This window comes from Nicotiana tabacum, chromosome 6, assembly GCF_000715075.1.
Source record: "Nicotiana tabacum cultivar K326 chromosome 6, ASM71507v2, whole genome shotgun sequence".
Classification (NCBI taxonomy): Eukaryota; Viridiplantae; Streptophyta; class Magnoliopsida; order Solanales; family Solanaceae; genus Nicotiana; species Nicotiana tabacum.
In genome coordinates this window covers 114,714,848-114,731,426 of record NC_134085.1, presented here as the reverse complement: position 1 = coordinate 114,731,426, position 16,579 = coordinate 114,714,848, and the positions used below count along the sequence as shown (strand labels likewise).

Genomic DNA, 16,579 nt, shown 5'->3' with positions numbered 1-16,579 from the left:
AGCTTCTACGAGTAGGCGCCATCACGACTCCTGAGGGTGGAAATTATGGGTCGTGATAAGTTGGTATCAGAGCCCTAGGTTACATAGGTCTCACAATTCACGGACAAGCTCAGTAGAGTCTGAGGGATCGGTACAGAGATGTCTGTATTTTTCCCTAGAGGCTACAGAGTTAGGAAAACTTCACATTTGTTCTTTCTCGTCATGCGGTTTTGTTTCTCAATGCTAATTGAACTTCTACTCTGTTCTTTTGCAGATGTCGAGAACACGTGCTTCCTCGTCTACCGCTCAGCAGCCCAAGCCCCCAGCAGTAGCTCCCATGAGGGGCAGAGGGCAAGGCCGAGGCTGAGGCCATGCTAGAGGCCGAGGTAGGGGTAGAGCTCAACCCCGAGCAGCAGCCGCAATAGCGGAGCCTCAGGTTGACTTTGATGATGAGGTTCTGGCTTCAGCAGCTCCAGTGGGCCCAGCTCAGGTCCCAGAGGGGTTTATTGCTACCCTAGTCCTTCAGGATGCTCTTATCCGACTAGTGGGCCTCATGGAGTGTGTCACCCGAGCGGGTTTGCTTCCTGTAGCATCAACCGTCTCAAGCTGGAGGAGGGGCCCAGACTCCTGCTACTCGCACTCCGGAGCAGGTAGCTCCTCAGATTCAGACTCCAGCGGTTTAGCCAGTTGGAGCAATTCAGCTGGGTATAGTAGCTCAGACTGGTGATGGAGCGGCTATGTCTGCCGATGCTTTGTAGAGGCTGGATAGGTTCACCAAGCTCTTCACTTCCACTTTCAGCGGTGCATCTACTGAGGATCCCTAGGATTATCTAGACGGCTGCCACGAGGTTCTCAGGAACATAGGTATTGTTGAGACCAATGGGGTCGATTTTGCTACATTTTGCTTGTCTGGATCCGCCAAGACTTGGTGGAGGGATTATTGCTTAGCTAGACCAGCCGGATCGCCAGCCTTGACTTGGGAGCAGTTCACACAGCTATTTTTGGAGAAGTTTCTCCCCATTACTCAACGAGAGGCTTATCAGAGGCAGTTTTAGTGCCTCCAACAGGGTTCCATGACGGTTACCTAGTATGAGACCAGGTTCATCGACTTAGCTCGCCATGCTCTTGTCATACTTCCTACCGATAGAGAGAGGGTGAGAAGGTTTATTGATGGTCTTATTCAGCCAATTCGCCTTCAAATGGCTTGGGAGGCTGGAAGTGAGATCACTTTTTAAGAGGCGGCCATTGTGGCCCGTAGAGTGGAGATGGTCCTATCGCAAGGAGGTGGTCATGGGTCGGATAAGAGGCCCCTTCATTCAAGTAGATTTAGTGGTGCCTCGTCTAGAGGCCGAGATTCATATGGTAGAGGCCATCCTCCTAGGCCCTTTCAGTTAGCTCTTCAGGTCTCTCACGGTGCTTTAGGTAGCCATGGTCCGCAGATGCGGTATTCCGATCAGCAGTCCTACAGTGCACCACTAGCTCCTATCAGTTCACCGCTGCTCTAGAGTTTTCAGGGTGGTCATTCGAGTCGCCACGGTCAGTCTCAGTTTCCTCAGCCACAACAGTTAGGTGGATGTTTTGAGTGTGGTGAGTATGGTCATATCAGGAGGACTTGTCCGAGGTTGGGTACTCAATCGCAACAGCAGGGTTCCCGTGCTATGGTCCAAGCACCAGGTGTTCCACAGACCGCCCAGCCAGCTAGGGGTGGGGGTAGAGGTGCTAGAGGTGGAGGTAGAGGAATTAGAGGTGGATCTCAAGCCGCTAAAGGTGGAGGCCAGCCAGCTGCAGGCCGTCCCATAGATGGAGCCCAAGGTGGTGGGGCCCAGCCCCGATGTTATGCTCTTCCAGCTAGGCCCGAGGCTGAGGCTTTAGATGCAGTTATTACAGGTACGGTTCTAGTTTGTGATAGAGATGCTTCAGTGTTATTTGAACCAGGGTCCACCTACTCGCATGTGTCATCTTATTTTGCACCGTATCTGGTTATGCCTAGTAATTCATTAAGTGTTCCCGTTTATGTGTCTACACCGATGGGTGATTCTATTGTAGTTAATCGAGTCCATCATTCTTGTATTGTGGTGATTGGGGGTCTTGAGACTCGTGTAGATTTGCTGCGTTTAGACATGGTCGATTTTGATGTTATATTTGGGATGGACTGGTTATCACCTTACCACGCTATCTTGGACTGTCATGCCAAGACTGTGACCTTAGCTTTACCGGGTATGCCTCGTTTAGAGTGGAGAGGGACTCCTGGTCATGCTACCCATAGTGTTATCACTTATGTGAAGGCTCGGCGTATGGTCGAGATGGGGTGTTTGGCCAATTTGGCATATGTTCGTGATTCTAGTGCCGAGGTTCCCTCTATTGATTCTGTGCCCGTTGTTCGAGAGTTTCTTGATGTTTTCCTTTCAGACCTACCAGGTATGCCACATGACAGGGATATTGGCTTTTACATTGATTTGGCTCCGGGCACTCAGCCCATTTCTATCCCGCCGTATTGTATGGCCCCGCCTAAGTTAAAAGAGTTGAAGGAGCAGTTGCAATACTTGCTTGAGAAGGGTTTCATTAGGCCGAGTGTTTTGCCTAGGGGTGCGCCGGTGTTGTTTGTTAAGAAGAAGGACGGATCGATGAGAATTTGTATTGATTACTAGTAGTTGAACAAGGTTACAATCAAGAAAAAGTATCCATTGCCGAAGATTGATGATTTGTTTGATCAGCTTCAAGGTGCCAGGGTATTTTTGAAGATTGATTTGGGACCTAGCTACCATCAGTTGAGGATTAGGGCATTCGATGTCCCTAAGACAGCTTTCCGCACTCGGTACGGGCAATATGAGTTCTTGGTTATGTCATTCGGGTTGACAAATGCCCCCGCAGCTTTTATGGATTTGATGAACCGAGTGTTCAGGCCTTATTTGGATTTGTTAATGATAGTCTTTATTGATGATATTTTGATATATTCCCGCAGACGGGAGGAGCACGAGCAACATCTTAGAGTGGTTCTTCAGACCTTGAGGGATAGTCAGTTATATGCTAAATTCTCGAAGTGTGAGTTCTGGTTGAGTTCAGTTGCATTCCTGGGTCATGTTGTGTCCATAGAAGGTATTCAGGTTGATCCGAAGAAAATTGAAATAGTCAAGAACCGGCCTAGACCAGCATCAACTACAAAGATTCGGAGTTTCTTAGGATTGGCAGGCTACTATCGCCAGTTCGTGGAGGGGTTTTCATCTATCGTAGCTCCGATGACCAGGTTGACCCAGAAGGGTGCCCAGTTCAGATGGCCGGACGAGTGTGAGGCGAGCTTTCAGAAGCTCAAGACAGCTCTGACTACGGCACCGGTGTTGGTTTTGCCCATAGGTTCAAGGCCTTATACAGTTTATTGTGATGCTTCTCGTATTGGGCTTGGTGCATTATTGATGCAGGATGGCAAGGTCATTGCCTATGCTTCACGACAGTTGAAGATTCATGAGAAGAACTATCTAGTTCATGATTTAGAGTTGGCAGCCATAGCTCACGCATTGAAGATTTGGAGGCATTATCTGTATGGCGTGGCATGTGTGGTGTTCACGGATCACAAGATTCTTCAGTATTTGTTCAAGCAAAAAGAGTTGAATTTGAGGCAGAAGAGGTGGTTGGAGTTGTTGAAGGATTATTATATCACTATCTTATATCACCCGGTAAAGGCCAATGTGGTGGACGATACCTTGAGTAGGAAGTCAGCTAGTTTGGGCAGCCTAGCTTATATTCCGGTCGGTGAGAGGCCGCTTACTTTAGATGTTTTGGCCTTGGCCAATCAGTTCGTGAGGTTGGATATTTCTGAGCCTAGTCGGGTATTAGCTTGCACGGTCGCTAATTCTTCTTTATTGGAGCGTATCCGTGATCGGTAGTATGATGATCCCCATTTGTGCGTCCTTAAAGACACGGTGTAGCGCGGAGGTGCCAAGCAGGTTACCCTAGATGATGATTGATTTTTGAGATTGCAGGGTCGAGTGTGTGTGCCAAATGTGGATGGGCTTCGGGAGTAGATTTTAGAGGAGTCCCATAGCTCTCGGTACTCTATTCATCCGGGCGCCGCAAAGATATATCAGGATTTGCGGCAGCATTATTGGTGGCAGAGAATGAAGAAGGATATCGTTGCATATGTAGCTCGGTGTTTGAACTGTCAACAGGTTAAGTATGAGCATCAGAGGCCTAGTGGTCTATTTCAGAGAATAGAGCTTCCCGAGTGGAAGTGGGAGCGGGTTACTATGGATTTCATTGTTGGACTCCCGCAGACTCGAAGGAAGTTTGACACAGTATGCGTCATTGTTGATAGGCTACCAAGTCAGCGCATTTCATTCATGTGGAAGTCTCCTATTCATCCGAGAGGTTAGCTGAGATCTATATCCGGGATATTGTTCGACGTCATGGTGTGCCTATATCTATCATTTCGGACCAAGGTACGTAGTTTACCTCGCATTTCTCGAGAGCAGTTAAGCAAGGGTTGAGTACGCAGGTTGAGTTGAGCACAGCATTTCATCCTCAGACGGATGGGCAGTCCGAGTGGACTATTCAGATTTTGGAGGATATGCTCCAAACTTGTGTCAGTGACTCTGGAGGCTCATGGGATCAGTTTTTGCCTTTAGCAGAGTTTGCCTACAACAACAGTTACCAGTCGAGCATCCAGATGGCTCCTTATGAGGCTTTATATGGTAGGCGGTGTCAATATCCGGTTGGATGATTTGAGCCAGGAGAGGCTCGATTGTTGGGTACGGATCTGGTTCAGGAGGCTTTGTACAAGGGCAGGATTATTCAGGATAGGCTTCATACAACTCAGTCCAGGCAAAAGAGTTATGCAGACCGCAAGGTTCGAGATTTACTATTCATGGTAGGTGAGCGGGTATTGCTTCGAGTGTCTCCTATGAAGGGCGTGATGAGATTTGGGAAGAAGGGCAAGCTTAGCCCTAGGTTCATTGGCCCGTGAGATTCTTGATCGAGTGGGAGAGGTCGCTTATAGACTTGCATTGTCGCCAAGCTTATCAGTCGTGCATCCAGTGTTTCACGTGTCCATGCTTCGAAAATATCACGGCGATCCATCCCACGTGTTAGATTTCAGCACTGTCCAGTTGGACAAGGACTTGTCTTATGAGGAGGAGCCGGTAGCTATTCTAGACCGGCAGGTTCGTCAGTTGAGGTTGAAGAGTTTTCCTTCTGTTCGTGTTCAGTGGAGAGGTCAGCCACATAAGGCATCGACCTGGGAGTCCGAGTCCAATATGCGGAGCCGTTATCCCCACCTTTTCCCCGACTCAGGTACTTCATTCTTCTATCCGTTCGAGGACGAACGGTTGTTTTAGACGTGGAGAATGTGATGACCCAAAAGGTCATCATTTGTTTTAAAATGAAACTCTGTATTTTGAGGCCTTGAAAACCTCATTTAGAGTCACCTCGATTTTGCGTGCGAGGTCCGGGCGCGTAGCCGAAAAGCTTAAATATGATAATCTATGAAAAACGATAAGTTTTGATTATAGAATGAGCTAATTTGACTTCGGTCAATGTTTAGGGTAAATGGACACGGGCCCATGATTTGACGGTCCCGGAGGGTCCGTAGGAAAATATGGGACTTAGGCGTATGCCCGGAATCGAATTCCGAGGTCCCGAGCCCGAGAAATGAATTTTCAAAGAGAATTATTTTCTGAAATTGTTTAAAGAAATTTGAAATGAAATTTGATTAGAACATGATGGTATCGGGCCCGTATTTTGGTTCTGACGCCCGGTACAGGTCTTATATATGATTGAAGACATTTCTGTGGAATTTGGTGAAAAACGGATGTCATATGACGTGATTTGGACTTAAATTGCAAAGTTGATGTTTAAAGAAGTTTTGAGAAGATTTCATTGATCTTGAGATTTAATTGATGTTCATGATGTTATTTTGATGATTTGATTACACGAATAAGTCCGTAGGATGTTCTTGAGGTTTTGTGTGCACTTGGTTTAGACTTCCGAGGGTTCGGGTGAGTTTCGGGTAGGTTTCAGGATGTTTTATGCTTAAAACCAGAAATTGGAGGTCTCTGAACCCCACCAGTGCGGTCCGCGGTCGACCTTGTGCGGAGCGCGGTGAAGGCTGTGCGGCCGCGGTTGGCTTTGTGCGGTCCGCATAGGGCGCTGCTGTGCGACCGCAGTCGACTTTGTGCGTCCGCACAGGGCCCTGCTGTGCGGTCACAGTCGACTTTGTGCGGTCCGCACAGGGGGTCTGAGTGGTGTATAAATAAACGGGATTTTCAGTCATTTTTCATTTTTCAAAACCCCAAAAACATAAAAGGCGATTTTTCAAACAACGTTTCTTCTCCAAATCAATTGTAAGTCATTTTTAACTAGTTTTCTTCAATCATTAACATCTTTTAACATGATTTCAACTGCAAATCAATGATTTTCATGGGGAAAATTGGGTGTTTTGGGTAGAACCTATATTTTTCAAAAATTGGGGATTTGGACCTCGATTTGAGGTTCGATTTCAAAATAAATTATATATTTGAGTTCGTGGGGGAATGGGTAATCAGGTTTAGGTTCGAACCTCGGGTTTTAACCACGTGGGCCGGGGGCGATTTTGACTTTTTGGGTAAAACTTTGGAGAACTCATTTTTCAAGCATTCAAATTGATTCTTTTTGCGTTTATTAATGTAATTAAGTAACGTGTGGCTAGATACAAGCGAATTAGCGGAGGAATCAAGGAGTAAAGCTATAATTGAAGCTTGAGTTGTGTTCGAGGCATCGAGATAAGTGTTTGGTCTAACTTTAGCTTAAGAGATTAGGAGTTGTGTCCTATTTTCTATTTGTTCCTTGTTGAGTACGACGTATAGGCATGGTGACGAGTATCTATGCGTTGGTGTCAAGCATGACCGTGAGTCTTATATTGTAATTTTCATGATCTCGTTGTATTATTTATGCTTTGGTAAAGATTTCTATTTGTAGTGTAAAGTTGTGGAAAGAATTGTGACCTATGAACATTGAGGAGCGTTGGCTCCAGTTGTTTAACGAATTGTGAAAGTATAAGTGATAATCGAAACTCTAGAGCATTGGCTCGAGTTGTGAAGTGAAGTGTGATGTAAAAGTGAGAAAGAGAAGAGATAATTATGTTGCCCCTTGCCGGGCTATTGTTGAGTTGAGGTTCCCTTACATTGTATTCTTAATTGATATTATGGACGCTCAGGTTGATGATTCTTCGTGTTAGGTGTTGTAACAAGTTTGGTTATAGTTGGGTAGTTAGGTGTTGTAACAAGTGTAGTTATAGCTGAGATAGTTAGATGTTGAAACTAGTTGAGATAGTTAGGTGTTGGAACAAGTTTGGTTATGGTTGTTTCTCCCTTGCCGGGACGTATATACTTGTACCGTGGAGTTCCCTTGCCAAAATAGTGTAGTCTATTGTTGATCCCTTGCCGGGATGGTTAATTATGATTATTGTTGATTGTATATTTGGAACGGGTTGCACGCCGCAACAGATATTATATTGGATCGGATTGCACGCCGCAACAGTTATATATGTGTATCGGGTTGCACGCCGCAATAGATAATATATGTGGATCGGGTTGCACGCCGTAATAGATATTATATTGGATCGGGTTGCACGCTACAACAGATATTATATTGGATCGGATTTCATGCCGCAATAATTATATATGTGGATCGGGTTGCATGCCGCAACAATGTTAAATGATAAGGGATCGGGTTGCGCGCTGCAACAGTATTGTTATTGTATTGATTGTAGACATCGAGTGTTCTTTCATACTTTATTAAGTTTCTGATAGAATTGATATGTTTCCCCGAAGCATGTCCCCCCTCCCTTTAACTGTTATTACCTGTTTATATTTCTGATGTATATTATATAACTGCACAGGTTTATCTGGAGTTTGGTCCTAGCCTCGTCACTACCTCGGCGGGGTTAGGCCAGACACTTACCATCACATGGGGTCGGTTGTGCTGATACTACACTCTGCACTCTGTGCAGATACCGGAGCGGCACTTGATCAATAACAGTAGGGGAGCCAGCCTTCAGTCCACCGAGACACCGAGGTAGCCTTGCAGGCGTCTGCAGGCCCGGCGTCTCCTCTATCTTTTATTATGTTCTGTTATCTCATGTATCCGAGACAAACAATGTTATTTTTCCTTCAAATTGTTATATGTAGTACTCCTAGTAGTTCGTGGATATTGTGACACCAGTTTCTGGGTAGAGGCATGTGTTGACTTTCGAAATATTTTGGTTTTATTTTTACTTAAGACTTCCGCTTAAATCTCATATTCCGCTGTCATGTAGGTGTTTATCACTTGTTAAAATGAGTTGTAAAAAAGGATTAACACAGAAGAGCTAAAGATTTCTAAGTTCATGACTTGCCTAGCTTCTACGAGTAGGCGTCATCACGACTCCCGAGGGTGAAAAATCCGGGTCGTTATATTATATTATATTATATTATATTATATTATATTATATTATATTATATTATATTATATTTGTATTTAACTAAAATAGTCAAATATAAAATAAAGTTACCATATATTATTAATATTTATTAGTTTGCCACTTGGCTTAACTATAATATCAATTATATACGGTAACTTTATTGTTTTAATAGATTAGAAAAGGTCATTTGCTCAACAGTACCATGAACTGTCAACTGTGTGGTCACACGTCTTTTAGAAGATACAAAAAGATACTCATGTGTTGTCACTTGTGAATCGTGAATTGCATTTAAATAAATATAGGGTTTGAAAGTTCAACTTTGCCTTCTCTCGTCTACTTAAAAGTCCCCTTACATTGACTCACTGTTCCTTTTCTTCCCTGGAACTTTCATCAACAACAACAATTCAATAAAATTTCACAAGTAGAATTTAGAGAGGATAGCGTGTACGTAAACCTTCCCCTACCCTGAAGGGGTAGAGAGATAAGAACATTCAACTGAAGAGGAAAAAAAAGAAAAAAAATAGAGAAATGAAAGAATCTTTTAACTGATAATTAGTGTATTATATTGTTTTTTTAATATAATACTTATTTTGATTGTTACTTAATTAAATTTTATTGTATCGTATTATTATATACATCGCTTACTTAACAAAAAAAAGTTCATTTATGTAATTACTGATCTGATGTGATCGCATTGTTACCTTATTTTAATTCTCCAACATACCCTTGCTTATTGATTATTTAATAGTAATTTTATATTGCCCTTTACCCTAACTTTTTTTTATTTCATTCTACCCCTATACCTATTTTATTGCTATATTATAAGTATTTCTCATCTTTATCTTGAATTTGCAGCTACTTTTCTCTATACCATGATATAATTCTTCAAATTGGAACTCCACGTATTTGTTTCTTCAAAATAACTATAAATTAACATTAAAATGCAAGAAAACTGACAGCAATTGAAAAAAAAAAAAATACATCCAATGCCATGTAACATACGATGAGAACTTCGTACATATCCTTAAGTAATGATCTTGGTAAACAAAAAGTTCATTCTTTTTCTTTAATCCCTTCAATTCAAAAGCGGATTATTTTTGCTTATATTATTATTATTATCTTGTTTTCTTGATTAATTCAGAGTTGCATGTTTAAGAACTTAGTATATGTAGAGGCATAATTGGTGATAAATTTAGGAAAGTTTGTCAAATTATTTTTATGAATTTGTTGGCAACTCTAATATCAACAACAGTTGGAGATATTTTTGTAAATTTATCTATTATTCTACCATATTATACAGTCTAACTAAATAAAAAATATGTTAATTAAACCTGAAACGGTACAATACAATACAGTACAATATGATATATTAACAATGGGTAACAACCACCCAAACAAGCTATAAAGAAGGATCAAACTCCAAAGCACCAATTTTCAACGTTATATTATTATGTTTGCGTCAGAAAGAAATGAGACTAATTTAATTTGAAAAGTAATTTTGAATAACAATTAGTGTTTGTCCAAACTTTTAAAAATTGTTGCTAAGTGTATTTTTCTCGAAAATGCTTTTGGGGAAAAGCTATTTTTTCTGCTTCTCCAAATTGCTTCTGCTTTTACTCAAAAACACTTTTTTCTTCTAAAAACTTGGTCAAACACTTCAACTTTGAAAAAAAGTAATAATTTTTTCTTGTTGAAAAAAGTGCTTTTAACCTTGAAAAAGTTTGGCTATACATACTATACATTAATGATCCATGGAGGTTGTTAAGTTATGTACTTTTTTGTATTATGATGATCTAATAAACTTCACATGAGAACCAGATTGGGAACCTGTTACACATACTCAAAATGCTCAAGAATAACAAGTCTCATGTCTGGCACAAGTTCCAACAACTTGAGTCAAAGAAATGGCATGGGGAACATATGGTTATCAGTTCCTCCGGTGACACTACAAATCAACTCTCAACGGTTGTTAAAGTCGCTGCACTATTTCTCTGCACACGCAACAGTGCAACGGTCACTTTTTGGAGCATGCCTTGTACCAAATAATTATATATAACATCCCAATGACCTCACTTATATATTACCAATATGAGGCAAGGGAAAACACACATTTGCAAACCCTAAATCACCAAGTCTCTCTCTCAAGTGTGATGCTGACTTTCAAGTGACTCCAAGACTTGAAGATCAATGTAACAACAGAACGAAGGACCAGATCCCAACACTAAGTTTATTATATGTCCTCAGTATTATTGTATCTTTGTTAGTGTTATCTATTTGTAGTACCTACTCAGATTACTTAGAAGCATTCTATAGGAGATCGTTTGTAAAACCATAAAATCTTGTGTTTGTGTTTTGGCTAGAGTTAGCCAAAGAGTGAGCTTTGTAATGGCGTTATTACAAAGAGTCTTTTAATATAGTTATTACAAGTAGGTGAGAGATTAACAGGTTAATTTCTATATTACAATAGATTGTAATATGAGGTTTTCTCAGTTAGTGAAGTTGAAATCTTACGAGTGTGAATCTTGATTTTTAATCCCATGAGCTGGGAGTTTTTCACGTAAAACTCTGCTGTGTCATTTACTTACTGATATGTGTGTATGTTCTGTGGGAACTGACAGAGAACCAAGTTCTCAATACAGTTTGGTGGACTCTTAGTTGTTATCAATTGATATCAGAGCAGGTTCTTTCTATAAGTATAACACCTAGAAAGGATTCACATGGTTGCTCTACCAAACTTTGAAGAAGGTCAATCAACCTACAGACCACCAAGATTCAATAGACAATACTACAAATGGTGGAAGACAAGGATACATGATTTTATCATGGCTAAAGATTCAGAGCTCTGGGACGTCATCTACGATGGTCCTTTCATTCCCGTGAAGACAATTGGCGAGCCAGCAGTGACAGTTCCAAAGAAAAGGAAAGAGTACAACGATTCTGATCACAAAGCTATAGAGAAAAACTTCCGCACAAAAAAAGATCATCATCTGTGGTATTGAACCAGACGAGTATAACAAAATTTCTACATATCAATCTAGCAAGGAGATCTGGGAGGATCTCCAAACCACACATGAAAGAACAACTCAAGTCAAGCAGACAAAGATCAACATGCTCACTACTGAGTATGAACTCTTCAGGATGAAGGATGATGAGTCCATTCAAGATATGTATACTAGATTTACCTCCATCATCAATGAGCTTCACTCTCTAGGAGAGATCATTCCAAGGAACAAACTTGTCAGGAAAATACTTAATGTATTACTTGATTCTTGGGAAAGTAAAGTCAATACTATCACAGAGGCAAATGATCTGTAAAAACTGACCATTGATGAACTCATCGGAAATCTGAAGACCTATGAAATGAAGAAAAAAAGGACCATGAAAGAAGAGAATCCAAAAAGGAGAAGAACATGGTCCTCAAGGCCAGCAACTATGACTCAAGTCGTGAGGATGCTGACATGGACTATCTGACAAAAAGATTTTAGAAAATGGTTAGCGGAAATGGAGGTATTCCAAAAATAGGCAGCTCCAGCAGACCAAAAGGCTATGAATTGTGTCATAAATGTGGAAAGCCAGGACATTTCATCAAAGACTATCATCTCCACAAGCAAGTCCAGTACAAGCATAACATAGACAAAACAGCCAAGAGGAACCCGGTTCCTAACAAGAAATTCAAGAGAAAAGATGTTGCTGATAATGATGTGAAACAAGCTTTTGCTGAATGGGGAGATTCCTCTAGTAAATATGAGGAAGATGATGAACAAGATGACACCTCCATGATGGTCGTTGAAAGCGAAGTAGCTGAATATGACTCCATCTTTGCCCTGATGGAAAATTTTGACGAGGATGATGATGACGATGACGATGAGGTAAACTTTCAAGATGTTCAAAGAAATTTGAAGTCTTATTCTCAAAGAAGCTTATATCCTTAGAAAATATTCTAATTGATTTTTATCGTAATCTCTTCAATGATAAAAATATGTTAACTGTGGAATGAGGAGAGGTAGAACATGAGAGAGATGATTTAGTAGTCGTAGTAGTTGATTCAATAGAAACCATTGAGGATTTAAAGAAAGAAAAGGATGATATAACTAAGAAAATTGAAAATGCAGAGCATGTCAGAGATGACCTGCTGGTAGTAGTTGTAGATCTAAAATAAACAATTGAAGGGTTAAAGAGGGAAAACAACTCTGGGAACACTCAAAAAGGTAAGGATGTTCCAAGTGAGGCACACCTTAGGCTTGAAAATGAGCTCAAAATGGTAAAATCTAGTCGGTGTGCTACTTGAAAGAAACAAACAACTTCAGGAAGATCTAGGCAGGGTTAAAAATGATCTCGAAAAACCTCTAAAATGGACCTGGTCCTCTGATACAATCACTACCATGTATAAAAGAAATGGGAAAATAGGCAGGGAATCGGGTTCCAAAAGAAAAAGACTCTTTACAACTCATATAGGAAATGTAACTACTAAAGAACATGGTCCCTCTAATAAAAAACGTGTGATGCCTGCATGGATAAGAAGAAGTTTAATCCACCCTTTTCCTCATTACAAGGGACCCAAACTCGTTTGGGTTCCTAAGTCTAATCTCTGATTTCCTTGTGTAGGGAGCAACGAAAGGAAGCGGCCAAAGATGGTATATGGATAGTGGTTGCTCTAAGCATATGATTGGAAGCACTGATGATTTCCTCTCACTTAAAGACCAAGGAGGAAGCGTGTCCTTTGGAAATGGCAAAAAGGGATATATTCTGGGAGTATGAATAGTTGGAAAGACACTCACTCACTCAATTGAGAATGTGTACTATTTGAATGGCCTGAAATACAGTCTACTAAGTGTCTCTCAAATATGCGACAAAGAAAACAAAGTTGAATTCTTATCAAAGACTTGCACAGTCACCAATCTTGTGACTGGTGAATTGGTTCTGAAGGCAAAAAGATTCAAAAATATCTATGTTGCTGATTTTGAGTCTTTGAACAATGCGGACCTTACATGTTTGAGTGTTGTTAATGATGATGCAGAGCTGTGGCACAGAAGATTGGGACATGCAAGCTTTTCGTTGCTAAACAAGTTGGTCAAGAAGGACCTAGTCTGTGGGCTGCCCAAGTCAAGGTTCAAGGATCACAAGGTGTGTGATGCATGTGTAAGAGGAAAGCAAGTCAGGTCCTCCTTCAAGCCCAAAAAGGAAGCAAGCACCTCAAGTCCACTTGATCTCCTCCATATGGATTTGTGTGGACCTATGAGGATACAAAGTAGAGGAGGAAAGAAGTATATTTTCATCATAGTTGATGACTACTCCAGATTCACATTGACCTTGTTCCTCAAAACCAAGGATGAAACCAGTTTTTGTTGCCTTTGTGAAGCAGATTTAGGTGAAGGCGAGCCATAATGTTGTAGGCATAAGATCTGACCATGGCACAGAGTTCGATAATGCAAAATTTGATGAATTCTATGCTGAAAATAGTATAAGTCACAATTTTTCAGCTCCGAGAATACCCTCAACAAAATGGTATTGTAGAGAGGAAAAATAGGATCCTTGAAGACATGGTAAGGACGATGCTAATTGACAGTGGTGTAGCAAAAGGTTTTTGGGCAGAGGCAGTCAACACTACCTACTATTTGGTAAATAGATGCATGATCAGGTCCCTCTTAAACAAAATCCCATATGAATTGTGAAACGAGAGGAAACCCAAGCTAACTCACCTGAGAATGTTTGGCTGCAAATGTTTCATTCTCAATAATGGTAAGGAAGCGCTGGGAAAATTTGATGTCAAAAAGTGATGAAGGAATCTTTCTTGGATATCCCTCACAAAGCAAAGCATACAAGGTCTACAATAAAAGGACTTAATGGCTTGAAGAAAGCATACACGTGATCTTTGATGAATCACACCACTTATGTGGAAAAGATTCACATGATAAGATTGATCAAGATGGAGAGCAGTCAAAGATTCCTGGAGAAGTTATTGATATGATAAATGGAAAGGCTGATCTGATGAGTCAAGTCAAGGAGTCCAACGAAGAAGATGCAGAAGATCCATCAGTTGATACGGAAAAACCTAGTTCCTCCATTACAACCACTGAAGCAGAAAACAAAGTTGTTGATGCCGTGCAAGGAACTCCTGATGCTGAGAAGAGAAGTGGCACTCACTCTTCCATTAATGCCAACAATGGATCCCATTCAGAGGAATGTAGGTCTTCATACAATAAGATTCAGGTGTCTAACTCAAAGCACAAAAGTTCACATCCTCTCCAAAATGTGATCACTCCTCTTGATTCATGGATTCAAACCAGATCAAAGACAAGTAGCTAGCTTGCCTTCTCAGGTTTCCTTTCTCAAATTGAGCCCAAAAATATCAAGGAAGCATTGAAAGATACTGACTGGATTACTGTTATGCAAGATGAACTCCATGAATTTGAGAGGAATAATGTATGGCACACGGTTCCTCGACCCTCAGACAGAACTGTAATAGGAACCAGGTGGGTGTTCAGAAACAAGCTTGATAAGTTTAGGAATACAACAAGGAACAAGGCTAGGTTAGTGATTCAAGTCTATAATCAAGAAGAAGGTATTGACTATGATGAGACTTTTACCCCAGTTGCTCGAATGGAAGCCATCAGAATTCTCATTGCCTTTGCATTTCATATGGAATTCAAATTATTCCAAATGGATGTCGAGAGTGCATTTCTGAATGGATATTTAAAGGAAGAAGTCTTTGTCAAACAACCACCTAGTTTTGAGTGTTATGAGCATCTTGAACATGTATTCAAACTTGACGAGGCACTATATGGGTTGAAATAGGCCCCTTGTGTATGGTATGAAAGGTTGTCCAGGTTCCTTCTGGAAAATGGCTTCATAGAGGAAAAATCGACAACACCCTATTTTTGAAGAAACGAGGGAAGAACCTACACATTGTGCAAGTTTATGTTGATGACATCATCTTTGGTGCAATAAATGATTCCTTGTGTGAGGAGTTTTCCAAACTTATGGGAAGCGAGTTTGAGATGAGCATGATGGGGGAACTGAATTTTTTCTTAGGTTTGCAAGTTAAGCAAACCTCTAAGAGAGCGATGATAAGTCAGCAGAAGTACATTAAAGAGCTTCTGAAGAGATTTGAGATGGAAGGTTCAAAAACCATTGATACATATTGCCACTGCCACTCATCTGGACATGGATGAACCTGGTTCTCCTGTGAACGAAATCATGTACAGAGGTATCATTAGTTCACTCTTGTATCTCACAGCTAGCAGGCCTAATATTGTATTTGGTGTGGGATTATATGCTAGATTCCAATCAAGTCCAAAGGAATCTCATGTGAAAGCTGCTAAGAGGATTCTAAGGTATCTCAAAGGAACACATGACCTGGTTCTCTACTATCCTTCAGGAGATAATTTCGACTTAATTGGGTATGTTGATGCTGATTACGCTGGTTATCTGGTTGATAAGAAGAGCACATTTGGCATGGCACATTTTCTGGGATCATACTTAACTTTATGGGGTACAAAGAAAGAAAACTTTGTGAATCTCTCTACTGCAGAAGCTGAATATGTGGCAACTACCTCTTGTTGTACTCAACTGTTGTGGATCAAGCAACAATTAGAGGATTTTGATGTGTTTTCTGATTGTGTACCTTTACTGTGTGATAACACAGGTACTCTCAACATGGCAAAGAACCCTGTCCAGCATAAGAGAATAAAGCACATTGATGTGCGACATCATTTTCTCAGAGATAATGTTGAAAAGGGTCTCATCTGCATGAAGTTCTACAAAATAGAGGATAGCAGATATCTTCACCAAAGCATTGAGCAGGGAGAACTTTGAAAAGAATCAGCTGGCATTGGGGCTAAAAAAATCAAACTAAGCACCAGGTCCCTCAATGATCGGCTATGAAAGAATGAACATGTAAAACTGCTAAAAAGTATTTTTTGGAAATTTCTAACTCAGCTCTATACCGTTATAGGTAAACATGCATGGCAATTACAGAGTAAACAAGCAGATAATAACATTGCATCTTGGTAAAAGGATGAGGCTCACATTTACAAAACTTAGTCAAGGAACCTGGTTCCTTTGACTCAGGTTAGTAGTTCCTTTTATACCCATGCACATTTTAAACGACTATAAAAGTGCCACATCATTAAATGTTTCTGCCTCTATCTCATCTTTTTAAAACCCAAATGT

General features: G+C 40.9%; 1 protein-coding gene across 1 annotated transcript; it reads left to right on the top strand.

Annotated features, from left to right (window-relative positions):
* Positions 1-15,604: 15,604 nt before the first annotated feature.
* LOC142182002 (secreted RxLR effector protein 161-like) lies at positions 15,605-16,222 on the top strand. The gene has a single exon (XM_075255762.1). The coding sequence runs from the start codon at positions 15,605-15,607 to the stop codon at positions 16,220-16,222; it is 618 nt and encodes a 205-aa protein (XP_075111863.1).
* The last annotated feature ends 357 nt before the right edge of the window (positions 16,223-16,579 follow it).